We start from the raw sequence: 16732 nt of genomic DNA on the forward strand, positions 1-16732 counted from the left end.
AATAGCCAAGAAGAACAAGAAGAGCTTTAATAACATTGCAGAGCCAACTTCAAAAAGAGATTGTGCAAATTTTTCTGAAGGTTCCTCCAATGATAGAGATTCAAAATAACTAAGCATCAGCTGATAGAAATTTTTATACAGTATAGTCCATTAGTCATTACCAAAATCACACGACCGAAAAGTGATGATGAAAAAACTAGACAAAGAAATGGTGGCTTAGTAGTTCCATGTGCAGTAAAGATGATAATTACTAATTTCGTCAGGATTATCTCAATGCTCAAGTACACAGACGAGACATAAATAAATTACCTTTATTTACAATTTTACGAATTCTAGATCTACTCAATTAATTCCATCATTCAAAATGAAATTTATTTAATAGAATTAAATCACAATGAGACCTATATCGCAGAACGTTGTACTTCTCATTGAAAGATAAATGAATGGAACAACAATCATAAAAGGTTGCCAGAAACAACATGAATCTCACAAATTAGCTTATAAATAGGTGAATTCCATACTTGAATTGTTTAAAAATCAAGAAAAAATGATAAGTATAAGAATGCAATTAAAAAAAGATATCATAAGTTTAATTATATTAAAAGAAAATATAACAGTGTTAAAATAAAATTCGATTAATTATTATTAATAATTTTTATTGATGATAAAATAAGATGTAATGAAAATTTTGATGCTAAAAAATGAAGATAAAATAACAATTATATCTAGAAATTTATGTAATTTTTTTTAACATAATGACAATTTCAGATAACATGATCATCTCATTTTAATTTTTTTGTTTCTCTAAGTGCCGTTATTGTAGTCAATCAATTTAGCAATAATACTGCAAAATTAAATTATAGATGAAGCACAGCATCAAGTGAAGACTAGCAAACACGAAAAAACGATATCTTGACAGTCACCCACTCTATTGTTAAAGTGCATCAATCATGACATTACAATTATGCACATAATAGAAACATTTGGAACTGTTGATAACAACGTAATTATTTTTTTGAATTATCTATCCACAGGATTTGTTTACTTGTCTACACCAGATAACCTGATGTTGATTTAATCCACATTCCTAAAAAAAAAGAAAACACAATTAGAATATTTTTAATTAAAAACACGATACAATTAGTTTCTTCTATAACTGTACTTGATGATTGCTTTCACATCAAATCCGCGACACGACAAACTCAAAAAAATCTTCATTGCTCGTAATAATGTAAGAAAAGGATATAAAAATACGAAAGAATTAAATTGTATTCTTAAAATAAAATATGTGAATTATGGATATAAACTATCGAGAGAACTGGAATAGCTTTCGTAGTCACACTCAGGGTCAATAAAGAATTCAGGATCTACGTACACAACGCGGAGAGTATTCGTGAAGCCGGAGCCCTGCTTCCAGCCGGTAACAACAACAACGGAGTCGCCAGATCGGATGAATCCACGGCCTTTACCAAAATTGAGACCATACTGAACACGGGCGTCAACGTCCTTCAGCCAGTCGGGTAAAGCAGATTCTAGAAATAGAAGTTGAGAAAAAATTATTCAATGTAAAATATATATGCCATTCTAGTTAATCGAGAAATTGATATCTAATGAGTTCAGACTATCAATATTTTATGATCAAAACTTACCGGAGTAATGAAGAGGCAGAATGCCTCTGTAAAGATGTGCTTGTCTAGCCACTTGGTGGAATCTGGTTACAGCGATGATGGGGCAGCGAGGTCTGTATTTCGAGATCAAATGTGCCGAACGACCAGAGGTGGTAATAACAATGATTGCACTGGCAAGGCATTTGGCAGATGCCTCAACGGACGCAATAGCTACGGCGTGAGTAGCATCAATTGGTGGCACAGCCTTGCTCGACAAGTCGGAGAACAGTTGATTTTGCCAGATGGCTGCTTCGGCTTCCTTGCAGATGTTGGCCATGGTGCGCACGCAATCCAAAGGATACTCGCCCTTGGCGGTCTCACCTGAACGAGAGAATCATTTGTACTGATTTGTGTTGAACGAAAAGAAAGGAGTATATAGTTAAAAATGTGAAGATGTTTACCAGACAACATGACGCAGTCGGCACCATCGAGAATGGCATTGGCTACATCGGAGGATTCAGCTCTGGTAGCTCTGGGTTTCTTCACCATCGACTCCAACATTTGAGTGGCGCAAATGACTGGTTTGCCAACTTTGTTGCATCGGCTGATCATGCACTTTTGTGCGAGGAACACCTTCTCGGGTGGGATCTCAATACCCAAATCGCCACGGGCAACCATGATACCGTCGGAGGCCTCGATGATCTCATCGAGATTGGTCATACCCTGTTGATTCTCGATCTTCGAGATGATTTTGATGTTTTTGCCTTTGTCGCCGAGGATTCCACGGATTTCGGCGAGCGCAGCAGCGTTACGGATGAACGAGGCGAAGATCATGTCGACCTCTTGGTCAACACCGAACTGCAAGTCGGACTTGTCCTTCTCGGAGACGGCGGGCAAGTCGACCGGTACACCGGGTAAGTTGACACCTTTGCGCGATCCAAGGCTGCCACCATTCTCAACCGTCGTAGTAATGAGGTTTGGAGCTAAAATCAATGAGCGCCATTAATTATTGAAAATCCCAATAGATTTAAAAAATTTTTGTGTAAAAATTAAAAATGTTCGACTTACAAACAGCGGTGACGATCAACGACATGAGACCATCGTCGACGTAGATACGATTGCCGACTTTCAAGACTTTCGAGATGTTATCGTAATCGACGTAAACGGTGTCGGCATTGCCCTTCTCGGCGTAGGCCTTGTCGGTCGACAGCTTGAAAGTTTGTCCCTTCTTCAGCTCAACTTCGGCGGAACCACCCTACGGTAATAACAAAAATTGATTATTGAAACGATATTCAAAACAAAGGCAAAAGCAACGAGGATTATTTATCATGCGGACTTACACCCTCGAGGAGACCAGTTCTGATTTCAGGGCCCTTGGTGTCGAGGGCGATAGCGACGGGCACGGAGAATCCGTGGCGCTCTGTGAGATTCTTCTGAGCTTGGCGGACGTTGGCGATGGTCTCGGCGTGGTACTCGTGAGAGCCGTGGCTGAAGTTCATTCTGGCGATGTTCATGCCGGTCTCGATCATCTTCTCGAGCATCTCGACGCTGCGCGAGACGGGCCCGATGGTGCAGATGATGCCGGACAGACGGGTGAACATCGTGTGCGAGTCGATGTCCAAGGCGCACATGTGGTCGAGGTGGCTCTGGGCGTTGAGTGCCGTAAAGTTGGGCTTTCCAGCCATCTGTCGAAATCAATACCGAGCGGTTAAGTCATTGTCGCGCGTGTATTTTCATTTTTCATTCGGTAATGTCACATTGGCCATTAATAATTGTAAAATTTTAGGAGAAGAAAAGTTACTCGATTACTTTTTGGTCAGATTCGAAAGTAAATTGACGTTCTTTTTTTTTTTACTACGCGTCAAGCGACGAAGTCAATTTACTTTTCGAGCGGATTTTCACTAAATTACATTAGACACAGAAAAATAATAATGCTAAACTTGGATTATCATACTAACGGTAATCACGTCACTTGAGCTTATTTGGCGAACTGAACGTTTTCCTATGTGCAACGGTATCGAATGATTTACCAGTGAAAACAAAGTAAACAATTTTTTCATCTGTCCAACCCACAGAAAACGTTCGTTCGCAAACTATCAAAGATACACCTTTAGCAACAATTAGATGTTACAATGCTTTTAACCCAACTCCTTTTCGATTCAAACCGTGCTAATTTATCTACGTGCATGCACTACGAAGATATAAGCTATACTGTTAACATACAATGATAAAGAATCACAATCTACTTTTTGTTGGGTGATTAAATACACTTGAACAAATGAAATAATTACATGTTTGATTACAAACGCTAAAAGTTTGTTTGCAAAGTGTCTCATGCATATTAGACGGTAATGATCACGTTTGCGGTTAGTGTTAACAATTTTTTATGGAAAATACAGAAATGGAAATTTTTTTTTAATGATCCGGATGCTGATAAAAGTAACTTATTTTTATTTTATTGTAGCAATTAAATTTTAAACAACCGTCCGCACGTAAAATTTGATTTCGGTTTGAACGAAAAACCCGCGTATTTTGACCCGATTTACGCATCTGCAGCGTGCAGTCCTGCGCACTCGCGTTAGTCACGAAAATAGTCCGGGTCTAGAGTTATGCAGAGCAAGCACTGCACAATTTACTGAGATTACACACTCTTGTTCTGCAGTATTCCCCAATTTTTTTCTAGAGCGAGCCGCCGTATAACCAACCGCACGTACTTTCGTGAAATTATACCCGTCATCCGCGAAGAGAAGAGCAAAGAGTGTTGGGAAAAATTCTTAGCACCGGGTAATTACACTTTGACTCATGTATACCTTCAATTACGACGTTCGACCGTAATCCAGACTCTTTGAGCGTGGGTTTCATCGAAATAAAAATAAATTACTTTGCTTGATCCATCAAAATTTAAAAAAAAATCAGTTGCACAGTGTCTGATTGATTAATTGAATCGTCGACAGTTATAAAAGCTCGACAAAACTGATCTTCGGTTGAAGCATGTTTGTTAATGTTTACAAATTTATAGTCAAGTCAGATAAAACTCCTCTTCAGGTGAAGATATATATAATAAATAAAAACTGACGTAGTTTGACCTACGAAATTGCTAAGTCCACGCCAAACTTTAATGACAAATGAAGCTAATTCGTCGTACTTCTTATCACTCTGCTGTAAAAAAAGTTTTCGTTGAAGAAAATACCTTATAATGTAATTATTTTTTTTTTCGGGGGGAAAATCTTGGTCCATTGCATTAAGTTGACAACAAGCAAACTACATATCTAGTGACAAATAATGTATATTGAAGGTATTAAAGATGGTACTACATCTATTGCACATTTATGTTTACAGAGAGATGTGTATAAATCACAGTGGAGTTGAATAGAGCAAGCAATTACGTAATGAAATACAATGACGAAAAATATTTTGGAACTTGCAATTGATGCACAAGCCCATTCAAAAATCAAAAAAATATTAGTGGTAATAAACTAAAATATAAATACGTGTCAAGGTATATATTTTAGTGCGTACAAGTATAGCAAAAATAAACGGTCGGGTTGCGTTTGTTTATCGCTAGAGTAGGCAAAAAAAGGTTATAAAAATCTTTTTTTTTTAATGAAAAATAAAAGAATTATATCTTGAACAACCACAGAGAAACAATATGCAGAAAAATATATAAAAATAAACAACGTGTCAACAAACTGTCACTGGTTGGGATATTGTACCTGATCGTCGACGGTTATCCAGACCATACTGGCAGGCTGCGTGAATAAAGGGCAAAGAGAAGTACGTATTATTAATAAAGACTGTTTTCTTATGTTTAACAAAGATGATGACTTTGTAGAACAATTAATGCGTCTGTAAAGGCTGCCACAAGCTAGCCCGATGGTCGGACGCATTCGGTCACCTCTCGTCGCTTATACCTATGTATACATGTGCTACGGGCGCCTGCACAAGGGACTAGTGGAAAATACTGCAATACGCCGCCACCAGCTCTGGCTAGAAACTACATCTTGGACAAATGCCAAAATTGGACGGCAACTTTTGTTTTTTTTCTCTCTCTCTTTCTAATGCAGCGCACCGGCAAGGGTGATTTCTTTTTTAGTATTAAAGTGAGGAATGTTAGTTAGAATTATTAACGTTTACAGATAGTAAACATAACAATGCTAATAGATACGAGTTTTTGTATTTTCTTATCTAGTTTAAAAAACTTGACATGAATAAATATTTTTTTCAAATTTAAAAAATTAAAGTAAAGCATTTTTGAAAAACAATATATTGATTTAGATGTGCTTTATAATCGTAAAAATATTTAACTGAAAATATTTTATAGCACTGACTTCATCAACGAATTTGAATTTATCAACAAATTCTAATTATTATAATCCACTAGTCCCTAACTGTTAATCTACTTTAAAGATCTAATATAATTTTAATTGGAATTTTTTTAATTGAATAATAACAATAATTTTCACTACTGACTTCAACTTTGATATAAAGGAAAAAAACTGGTGAATCTTGCGGAGCAAAGAAAAGATGTTTCTCTGGTTCGAGTACTTTAGGCTTACTGTTGCAGATTTTTCGTTCGTACTACAGTGTCGGCTCCTCTTACGCACAAAAACCTCGTGCCGGACGACCGGTACAATGTATAATGCCCGTATATATGTGCGTCAATGTGTGAGTTCGCGTGTACAAGGCACGTACATAAAAAGTACGGAGAGGAAAAAAAAAAGAATAAGCCGTATAATTCTAACCGGTAAGATCGGCAGAAACTCATCTTACTTTTTTTGCTTGCGCACAATTTCGTTTTGTTTCGATTGCCTTGGGTTTTTGTATTCAATTTCACTGCCCGAGATTATTCTCGGACAAAGAAAAAACCCATGAAATTGTTTTACGTACGAATAAATGTACTTTAAGCGACAAATGAGGGAAACGAGAAGTTTTGCAAATTAAGATTAATTGTTAGTACGTGATTGTTTGCTTGCATGGAAATGGCAATCAATTGTGAAGCTGATTTTATGCAAAATTAACGTCTTCATTGACATATTTACATTAATAACTGCTGCTAGTACAACAAGTACTCATTTGTCAATGTTTTTTTCCGAACGAGCTGATAATTTATTCACATGACACGCGTTCTATATTTCATTAAAACTATAATCTCAACTTGAGATAAGGTAAATATCGTCGAGCCAATTTTAAAGAACATAATTAATTAAATTTCCAAAGTTGATCGATCAATATTAACGAAACACGCGTAAGCGAGGTGTAACAACCGCGCCACTCAATTATCACTGCAGACGCCAATGAGACAAATATTAATCGCGAGATAAGGCATTGTAATGTGCTCGTGCAGCGCCGGCTAATGCAGCTGCAGAGCCTTGAGATAATATTGTATATAGGTGTTATACGTGTCGCGAGAGCCTGTTCGAGTTTATACAGAAGGCAAAACGCTCGTACATGCACATCTGCCTGTATATATATAAAGTATGCCTGTGTGCGTGTGTACAAGGTCAGGCTTTAAAGCGAGCGCATCAGCTGACTCGTGTGCGTCTGCGAGGCGAGCGCCCACGTGGGACCCTACGAAAAACGTGTACTGTTCACGTGTTCATCGATATATGTGTGTATGCGGCTATATACACGGGCGCGCACAAACACGCATCGACACACAGACGTAACTGTCCCTACTCCCTAAGCGTTAGCATCGTCGTTCTATCCTCGTTTTTCGAGTCGATAAGTCTGTAAAATATATCGTGTGGCTGTATAACGTAACGGAGTCTATCCGGCCTTATGCCTCATATAAATCTCGGAGCGAAGCGTAAAATACGATTCGGAATTGCTCAGCTCTCTCCTAATAGCAATTTCAAAAAATTTCTAAAAATTTCTCATGGAAAAATACTAGCGAGAGAAACAGAGAGAAATCAGGCGCTTATTGATCGCGCGCGTCTCTCTCGTCATGGGAATCAGTGATAAAAAAACCCATGATTGTGTTGGCTGTACAGTGTACACACGTGAGCGTCGTGCTATTTTACAGTTGTCGAACGTATTTATCGCAAGTTCGACACTCGCGCGATTTAAATGTCGCGTGAGTCGAACAATTCTTCGCGGAAAACTCCTAACCTCAGCGATGCTATTTAGCGCGACGTAGAGTAGCAGACAGAGGCAAGAGAAAAAAACTTGATCCGATTATGAATACGTAATAAGAACACTTTTACACGCTGAGAGAGAGAGAGAGAGAGAGACGGAGGGGTGGCCTAACGTTGTCCGAGCAATGACGATGCGATCGATTTTTTCCGTTCAACGACACTATATATGCTGGCAATTTAAAGAACCGTCGTATACATATACGCGCGATACATTTTTGCACAATGGCTGACACGCGCTGCACAGGCACTTTTCTATTATCACTCGGAAAAATTATGCTTTTCTCTTACGTTAATCGTGTCCGGTATGCACTTGAAACGACGCCGACGCAGATGTTCTTTCACGATGCTGGCGTGCGATTTTTGCGAGCGACGCGTACGTACAGCGAGTTGGCTGTTTTCGGAACGGCCACGACTGCACCACGGCAACGACGACGACGACGACGACTGCGATGCATAATCGCGGGAGAAAAAACGCGCCGAAAATGCATCGCCCGAGCGCGTAATCGACGTCGATAACAGCCTTTTTATTCCCGTTCGATTGACGAGATCGATCACTCGAGTCATTGCTAGTTCAAGGCCGCAAAGGCCGAGACGCAAAAACACTGGCGAATTTCCACGTGTAATTAATTAAGTTTTTCCCGCGGAGTATTTGTCAACGAAACGACAATAACAAATAGCGGCTGTCTCTCGTGTATTATGAGTGTGTAAATAAACATAAAGTTTGTTTACCTTGATTGGTAGATTCTTTGAGGTAAAAGATCGACGAACGAGAGAGCGAGGCGAAGAATCGACTGAACTTTCGGGGATGTAAAGTAGTGCGAACGGATCTGCGGCCTGCTGCTAACTGACGTTTGAGGACGCGGAAGGTCACGCAGACGTCGTCGTTATACTCGAGACTCGCTCGTACTGCCCCGCCTGCTGTACGTGTAATAGTTCGAGATTCACATGCACATATACAGAGCCGCTTGGTCGTGTGTGTACGACCACTTCTGAGTGTGTGTGCGTGTATGTGAGCTCTGGCCGCGCGCGCGACTATATTTATATATAGCGCCGCTTCGTTTGAAGCGATATAGTTGGTCGGTGCACGCTCACGTGAGACGAGTTTGCGCATTTATTTTCATGTAATATTTTGTCTGCTGCAGCTTTGATTCTGTATAAAAAATATAGTTGCAGTTTTCGAAGAAAAGTTCGTCGGATAAACAGCTATTAATACAATCCCCCAAGGTCATAAACTAGTAAAAAATTGCCATTAATGTAAATTTTCACGTACCATACCTTATTATAGACCAATTAAAATGTCCAATGATCTTTGGAAAAATTTCTTTGGCACTCCAAGTGCCGAGTTCATTGATAATGGCCTGATTCATTTTATCTATCCATTTAAATATCGTAACGAGCTTTATCTGCAGACTACGCGGCGCGTTCGATGCGTACGCGGAAGACGTCAATATGATTATACTCGATCTATATCGTTGAGCAAGTGCCAACCTTGCTTATTATACTGTTGCTAAAACATAATACGATTATACGATATGAATTAAAAAGTGCAACGCTGTGTCTGCGTAATACAATGTCAAGTTCGGACATAAGCAATTTTAAATTGTTCCCTCTGATAAGAATCGCGTATCTAAATACGCTCAGAGTGGAAAAAAAATTAATCGCTGTCAATCACGGTCAAGTTTTGCATCAATGCACTTCTGAAAATATGATCTTTCAAAAAAAATATTTCCATTATTTCTTGACACGATTTTTCTACCATGCCTTTAAAGATAAAAACATAGTTATCCGGCTTCCATTATTTTCCGAACAATGATGGATTTGAGTTCTTTAATTTCAAAAGGAAATTGACACCAACTTTCATGAATGAAAAATGAAGCCTGCAAATCTAAAAATTCGCCCCCGAAAAACGACTTGTCAATGGAGTCACGAGCGTCAGAATTTGGCGGTGCATAGGGCCACTCCACCGCGCGGCTTTTTGCAAATAGAAATTGCAGTTGGACACTCAAGCGGCGTTCCCACGAGTTTTGCTTTCTCTCTCTTTCTCTTTCTCTCCGGTGTATGTTCTGCAAAGTGTAAGTTTTGATTCTATTATGTATTAATTATTGTAACATTTTTACTAAGAAAATAGGTCCTTTTGTTAGTTCGATATTGATATGATAAAATTATAAAAATTCAAAGATTTAGTAGACTTGATGAAGTCGAAGTTTCGGTATAGTTTTCATTATCTTTTATAAGTACATATTCAGTAAGTACATAATTTCGATAAAAAAAACTCAAGAGTTAAAAAAAAATAATAATCGTGTATTGAATAATCAATCTTCATCGCATTCTGTCTCATGCACTTTGGCACAAATTATTTTAAGAATGCATTTCATTACATCTTCTGCCCTTTAAAGGTTATGCACTTCTACCCGGAAACATGCGGGTCGGATTATGTTCAATTCAATCCGCGTAAATGAAAATCGTTTTCAAAATTGACTAACACTTTTTATTTTTAAAGTTTCAAGCTTATTTCATTATTTTAAGAATGTGTAAAACTTCGAATAGATTTTATAATCCTTTAAATTTTTTTAAAACTTAAAAATTGAAAAAAAAAATGTTTAAATCAATTATCAACGTGCAAAAATACACTCCTGAAACGTTTTGTCAATTTTATAGGATACACCTAATTCCAAAGGCAACATGTCCGGAGGTTTTGAGGCTACAGTCCTCAAGGAGGAGGATGTCACCAAAATGTTGGTGGCTGGCGTGCAACTTGGATCGGAAAACTTAAATTTCCAGTTCGAAAAATACATCTACAAAAGACGCAACGATGGTATCTATATTATCAATCTTCTCAAGACTTGGGAAAAACTTATGATGGCTGCTCGTGCTATTTGTGCCATTGAGCACCCTAGTGAAGTTTTTGTTATAAGTGGCCGTACGTACGGACAACGAGCTGTGCTCAAGTTTGCAGCTCATACTGGTGCAACGCCGATTGCTGGAAGATTTACGCCTGGTGCATTTACCAACCAGATTCAAGTAGGCAAAATTTCAAATTATTTTTATGAAAGAATACCGAAGTGAAAGTAAACATAATACAAATTCTTTTTTTTTTATTTCTGTAAAATCATTTTTTTCTCAAAAATTACTTGAGCTGGTAAATTTATTTTTTAGACATCCGCAAAGCTTTTGAGCAAAATATTTTTGTATTGCCCCAACACGAAATGTCATTTTATTCCCGCCAAGTGAAGTCACGATATTACTTTATGTTAGGGGATTCACAAAAAACTATAATTACACCTATGTAGCGTAAAACGAAAGTCTCAGAATTGTGATTACAAAATAATTGCATGTTAGTACTCTGAAACTTTTCAGTTTTTCTCTTCGTAATGAAAAAAATACTAGGTATCAGCATAAATTTTGTTAAAAGGTTTGAATATTTAGGTTTTTAGCATGGCTATACTGCTTCCTCTCAAAATTCCGTACCGCCCATAAAACAGTAGTTTGATTTGATAAAATCGTAATATTATACATTATAATTATATTTTTCTAGGCTGCATTCCGTGAGCCACGGTTGCTGATTGTAACCGATCCCTACACTGATCATCAACCCATTATGGAAGCATCATATGTTAATATTCCAGTCATTGCTCTAGCAAACACCGACTCTCCCTTGCGTTTCGTAGATATTGCGATTCCTTGCAATAACAAGGGTCAACATAGTATTGGTCTGATGTGGTGGTTACTGGCAAGAGAAGTTCTCAGAATAAGAGGATCCATTTCTCGCGAAAATAAATGGGATGTAGTCGTGGATCTTTTCTTCTACAGAGATCCAGAAGAGGTGAGAAAAACTCAATTTACAGTATGATAATAATTGATAAATAAATAAAAAATAACAGAATAATAGACAAGGGATATCTAATTAATTAAATTTATCAACTTTTTTAATTTTCCAGGCTGAAAAAGAAGAGCAAGCTGCCAAGGAGCTTGCCCCGGCTGTTAAAGAGTACATCCCCACGGAAAATGTTGCGGAAACTAATTGGTCCATTGACAATGTAGATCCTAATGCACCTCAAACTGAAAACTGGGCTGATGACATACCAGTTGCAGCTCCGGTTGCTGATGCAGTTGCCACTCCTGTTGCCTCGTTCCAACCAAGTACTGAATGGGTCTCAGTAAGTTGAATATTTAAATATTCATTCAATTTACCAATTGAAAACAATGATGTATTTATAACATAAATTTTAATGAAAAATACTTGAATGTCATAATATTTTCAGGGTCAAGATGATTGGAGTATACCTACTGCTACGCCATCAACAACTATCCCAGCACCTACCTGGGGAGGTGGTAACCAACCCAACTGGTCATAAAAATAAGTTTCAATTTTGAACTTTATTTGATCAAATCGACTTAACTTTATTATTCTATTGTAATAAAGTTAAATTTTCAACTATAAAACATTTTTCTTTTTTTTCAATTGAACACTTCCACATATTTTTCATGTAAGGAATTATTAAACTGTTATGTCATTTGAAGAAATTCAATCAATATTCATAAAATATTCTAATGTTTTGTCTTGAAATAGTAATCATTGCCTGAAATATAAATTCAATTTTGCTTTGGTTAAATTTAATAATTTGAGTTCGGAATCATTTTCAAAGAACAAGAAAGGACATTATTAAAGATAAAATGGTATGCTACACATATTAGCTACTCTATCCAATAATAAGTAACATTGTGAATAAATTTTTTAAAATAATTTTATTTCAGAAATATTGTCAAAAATTATTTTTAACAGTTTATATTTACATATTTACAAGAAGTTAAATTAATATTTGTTGCTTACTTTTTGAACAAAGAGCTAAAGAGTTCATCTTTCCCATTATCTGTCCACATGTTATCTGGAATCGGTGCCATCCAGTTAACAAGTTTTTGATGTACATTATAGCGAAGCCTTCGTCCTTTTGTGGCCTTTGTGTCAATTTTCCTTTTCATTTTACTGCGCATTTTATCAAGCTCAATCCACTTTTGAGTCAACTGGTTTGGATCAGTTGTGTCAGACAATTTGCTATTAATGAAATCGCGCAACAGGGAATGATAAAAATCATAATCATCAAAAATTTCAGCATCATATTCTTCAGTTCTACGTCCATCATTGTCTTCAACTGTGGGTGATGATTTCCCAATAATTTCATAATCAGAACGTTTCAATTGAGTTTTTTTCACTAATTTATCTCTATTGGAAAAAGCAAAATCTATTTTCTCTACCACAGATAGTTTACGATCTTTGCTAATAACACCGGTTGCAACCCTAGTTTTATCATTCAATTTTTGAATAATCGGCTCTCTGTACTCTTTTAGCAGCTTATGATTTTTAGCCAACACTTTTTCATAATCTGAAAGTTTCATTTTCTTTTTGGGTGGTTGTTTATCTGTTTTCTTTTCAGACTTTTCTTCAGAAATTTCTTCTTCACTATGATCTTCACTTTCTATTTCTTCTCCTTCAAAATCTGAAGGGATCTCTTCATCATCTTCATCATTATTATCTTCATCATTTGCTTTTCTTTTTCCAGATAATAGATTTTTTGTTTCTGGGAAATTGTTCAGCAATTCGGTTTGTAATGATAATAAATTATTCAATACTGCACGAAGTTTGCTTTTAGTTTCTTCACTCTTCTTTTTAAATTCTTCGTTACTAGCAAAGGTAGGATAAACATCATGTTGTGGCATTTTATTACTTGTATTTAAAACCTTTTGTGCGAGAATTCGCATTTGTAAAATGTTTTCCCAAATATTTAATTGCTCTTTAATGCAGTTGCCTTTATATATTTCCTCACGTAAATCACTAGGTTTTACTAAAACAATATCTTTCTTTCTTTCTCTAAGCAGTGGATTTGAATAATCACGACTTTCATCTAATTCATCATCATCCTCATTTTCATCACTATTTTCATCGCTATTTTCATCATACGAGCCTTCTGCAAATTCTTTATTGCCTGATGAATCATTATCATCATCAGATTCTTGTTGTATATTTTCACTAGAACTGTCACTTTGATCGTCATCGTCACCACCATCATTTTCATTATCTTCATCACCGCTGACAATACTTCCATCACCTTCATCATTGCTAAGATCAATACTCCCATCATCATCGTTATCATCATCTTTACCAGAACTTTCATCAGAACTTTGTTGGAAAATTTGTTTGCTAGATACTTTTTTTCCTCTATATCTGTTGCAAAAAAAAAAAATTATAAATAGTAAAATTGTAGAAAAAACAAAGTGTTTTAAGTAAGAGACAATTTACCTGCGATCGATGTCACCAAGAAGATCAGCATTTCGTTTTCGAAGCTTAGAAGAACTGGGTCCAGTTTTATAATCATCTGGCAATTCTAATTCTTCATCGAAATCAGCAACCTTAGCTTTGGTTTCTTCGGCTTCATCATCTGAAAAGGTGAGATTAGGAGTCGGATCCCATAAATTCTTCAGCATTGAACCAACGTTTTTCTTGGGCTTAGACATGATTGATACACAATTTTTTCACGCGTAAACAATAAATATATAGCGATTAGTATAGCGATTAGTATAACCTTGCTTCCGTGATGTTACGGCTTGAGCACATGTGCGTATTCGGCGGCGGAGCGCTCGTTCGTCTGCACTCTGCAGTCGGATTGTCGCCGGGCGCGTGCGCCAGTCAACGGTCAGTATACACAATATGACAGTCATGATATCTACTTGCTGTAAAGTGGCTCCGTGTGTGGCTGTAAATATAACAGAAGGAGATATTTAAATTGACTTTTTAAATTATGTATTTTTTAGGACATTAAGTTTCAAATATAGTTACAATATCAACAGTAGCGTGCGATGGAGAATTTTCGAATAAATATTAAAATTGTTTATTACAGATTTGTATAAGGATCTATATACTCTATGTTCTATATGTGAATTCGATGTTGTCTGTCGAAAGTTATTTTGAAAGTACTTAGTTTTATAAGGTAACAGATAAATAGGAAATTAATTGTAAACAATATAATTGTGAACGATTTTGACATAGTCTTTAATACACTGATCATGTTTAGAGTGAAAATATATTAGTTTGAATGTCGTATTTCTCGATGAAATAAGCAATAATACCAAAATATAAATTTTGCTTATTCAATTTCTGTGCTACTTAATAGAAAGATCCATCATTTATTTTAGGGACCGAAATGGATAAAAGTGAGAAGAAATCCGAGGAAGTTGTCTCAGACGACAAAAATCACATTTTTGACATTTGTCAAGACGCATTTGCACTAGAATCAAGTATGATAACAAACCAAAACACAATTCATGATAAGCAAAAAGACTACGCACGTGATAAGTGTGAAAAGAAATTTGAGTTCAGAAGTAATTTGAGTAGACACCAAATATCGGTACACAAAAGTCGTAAAGATTTCGCATGTGACGAGTGCGAAAAGAAATTTGTGAAAAAATCGAGTTTGTTTACGCACCAAAAATTAGTACATAAAGATCGAAAAGATTTCATGTGCAACAAGTGCGAGAGGAAATTCGAAAACAAATCGACTTTACTTAACCCATTAGAGCGCAAAAGTGCAATTTTGTGCATGAATTTTCCGTTGTAAAAAAATTATGGATAAAGTTAAAATATTTTCTTGAAAATCCATACCCGGGGGTTTTTGGGTATGCTCTTTCAGTATCCGGTGTTATTTTTGCGATAAATAAACATTATCATCGTTTATTTTGCCATTAAAAACAAAAAACATGATTTTTTGACTCAAAATTTTTTTTCAAAGTCGATTTTCTACCTTGCCTTGCCTTCGGAGGGTTCCCATAACACCAGAAATCGTGCACTTTTTCTCTGAACCTTCAAAAAATGCGCTGCCGCGATTTTTATCTTGCCCCTATATTTCTAAAATGGCGAATTTATACCGAGCAGCGATATGAAAATTGCCTTATTTTTTATTTGTAAATTATTGACTTTATAAAAGAAAGTCATACAATGAAAAGTGTTCAAATTTGTTCAAAGAATACATGTGAATTTTTTTTAGAATTTTTTAATAATTTTTTCAGAATTTTTCAGATTTTTTTTGGAACATTCTGGATTTTTTCGACAGGCCGGGAAATGGTCGTATTTTGCAAAATTTTCAAAGTGGTCTGAAAAATTCTGAAAAAATTCACACGTATTCTCTAAACGATTTCAAATAAGTTTTTACACTCCAAATTTTACTTTTGAGTTCATATTTAGCGCATGTAAAATAGGTTCTGAGTAAAAAATGAGTGAATTTTTATACCGCTGCTCGGTATAAATTCGCCATTTTAGAAATATAGGGGCAAGATAAAAATCGCGGCAGCGCATTTTTTGAAGGTTCAGAGAAAAAGTGCACGATTTCTGGTGTTATGGGAACCCTCCAAAGGCAAGGCAAGGTAGAAAATCGACTTTGAAAAAAAATTTTGAGTAAAAAAATCAAGTTTTTGGTTTTTAATGGCGAAATAAACGATGATAATGTTTATTTATCGCAAAAATAACACCGGATACTGAAAGAGCATACCTAAAACCCCTGGGTAGGGATTTTCAAGAAAATATTTTAACTTTATCTATAATTTTTTTACAACGGAAAATTCATGCACAAAATTGCACTTTTGCGCGTTAATGGGTTAAGCACAACAAAATATTTCACGAAATTTTTAAAGATTACTTCTGTGAAAAATGTGCAAAGAGATTCGGAAATAAACATAGTTTGCTCATGCACATAAAGACAGTCCACGAGGTTCCGAAAAATTTTGCATGCAAAAAGTGCGAGAAAAAATTCGTACAAAAATCTTATTTGCGCATCCATCTAAAGACAGTACACAAAGGTCGCAAAGATTATGCATGCGACAAATGCGAGAAAAAGTTTGTGGTTTTAAGCAATTTAACAAAACACCAAAAGACAGTCCATGAGGGTCGTAAAGATTGGGCAAGTTAGTGATCGCAACCGAATCGCCGCGACTTTCTCGACCGTA

At 36.3% G+C, this 16732-nt stretch overlaps 3 protein-coding genes across 6 annotated transcripts; 1 reads left to right on the forward strand and 2 right to left on the reverse strand.

Moving 5' to 3' along the window:
- Positions 1 to 713: 713 nt before the first annotated feature.
- On the reverse strand, positions 714 to 8734 carry LOC106653890 (pyruvate kinase-like). Of its 4 annotated transcripts, none has more exons than XM_014373528.2 (8): positions 8471 to 8734; positions 5321 to 5356; positions 2948 to 3292; positions 2676 to 2862; positions 2069 to 2590; positions 1650 to 1988; positions 1376 to 1532; positions 714 to 1087 (listed from the first exon to the last, which is right to left on the reverse strand). In XM_014373528.2, exons 2-8 carry the CDS (start codon positions 5345 to 5347, stop codon positions 1075 to 1077), a joined length of 1590 nt encoding a protein of 529 aa, XP_014229014.1. In that variant the 5' UTR covers positions 5348 to 5356; positions 8471 to 8734; the 3' UTR covers positions 714 to 1074. The 4 variants fall into 4 exon arrangements, with proteins under 4 accessions (XP_014229014.1, XP_014229012.1, XP_014229015.1 ...); XM_014373526.2 differs by lacking the exon at positions 8471 to 8734 and adding an exon at positions 8030 to 8354; XM_014373529.2 differs by lacking the exon at positions 5321 to 5356.
- Positions 8735 to 9309: 575 nt separating this feature from the next.
- LOC106653794 (40S ribosomal protein SA-like) lies at positions 9310 to 12127 on the forward strand. Its single transcript, XM_014373372.2, has 5 exons — positions 9310 to 9813; positions 10400 to 10762; positions 11277 to 11564; positions 11680 to 11898; positions 12004 to 12127. The coding sequence occupies exons 2-5, from the start codon at positions 10424 to 10426 to the stop codon at positions 12094 to 12096; spliced, it is 939 nt and encodes a 312-aa protein (XP_014228858.1). The 5' UTR covers positions 9310 to 9813; positions 10400 to 10423; the 3' UTR covers positions 12097 to 12127.
- A 420-nt stretch (positions 12128 to 12547) lies between these two features.
- LOC106653793 (protein AATF-like) lies at positions 12548 to 14649 on the reverse strand. Its single transcript, XM_014373371.2, has 3 exons — positions 14574 to 14649; positions 14037 to 14490; positions 12548 to 13961 (listed from the first exon to the last, which is right to left on the reverse strand). Exons 2-3 carry the CDS (start codon positions 14249 to 14251, stop codon positions 12569 to 12571), a joined length of 1608 nt encoding a protein of 535 aa, XP_014228857.1. The 5' UTR covers positions 14252 to 14490; positions 14574 to 14649; the 3' UTR covers positions 12548 to 12568.
- Positions 14650 to 16732: the final 2083 nt, after the last annotated feature.

This window comes from Trichogramma pretiosum, unplaced genomic scaffold (genome assembly GCF_000599845.2).
Source record: "Trichogramma pretiosum strain Unisexual culture from Peru unplaced genomic scaffold, Tpre_2.0 scaffold11, whole genome shotgun sequence".
NCBI classification, from domain to species: domain Eukaryota; kingdom Metazoa; phylum Arthropoda; class Insecta; order Hymenoptera; family Trichogrammatidae; genus Trichogramma; species Trichogramma pretiosum.

Coding starts and splice junctions, on each gene's coding strand:
- LOC106653793 (XM_014373371.2), bottom strand. CDS start 14,251: ATGTCTAAGCCCAAGAAAAACGTTGGTTCAATGCTGAAGAATTTATGG. Junction 13,962..14,036: donor CTTGGTGACATCGATCGCAG/GTAAATTGTCTC, acceptor TTTTTGCAACAG/ATATAGAGGAAAAAAAGTAT.
- LOC106653794 (XM_014373372.2), top strand. CDS start 10,424: ATGTCCGGAGGTTTTGAGGCTACAGTCCTCAAGGAGGAGGATGTCACC. Junction 10,763..11,276: donor CATTTACCAACCAGATTCAA/GTAGGCAAAATT, acceptor ATATTTTTCTAG/GCTGCATTCCGTGAGCCACG. Junction 11,899..12,003: donor CAAGTACTGAATGGGTCTCA/GTAAGTTGAATA, acceptor TAATATTTTCAG/GGTCAAGATGATTGGAGTAT.
- LOC106653890 (XM_014373526.2), bottom strand. CDS start 8,305: ATGACTCGAGTGATCGATCTCGTCAATCGAACGGGAATAAAAAGGCTG. Junction 3,293..5,320: donor GGATAACCGTCGACGATCAG/GTACAATATCCC, acceptor TGATTTCGACAG/ATGGCTGGAAAGCCCAACTT. Junction 1,533..1,649: donor TCTGCCTCTTCATTACTCCG/GTAAGTTTTGAT, acceptor TTCTATTTCTAG/AATCTGCTTTACCCGACTGG.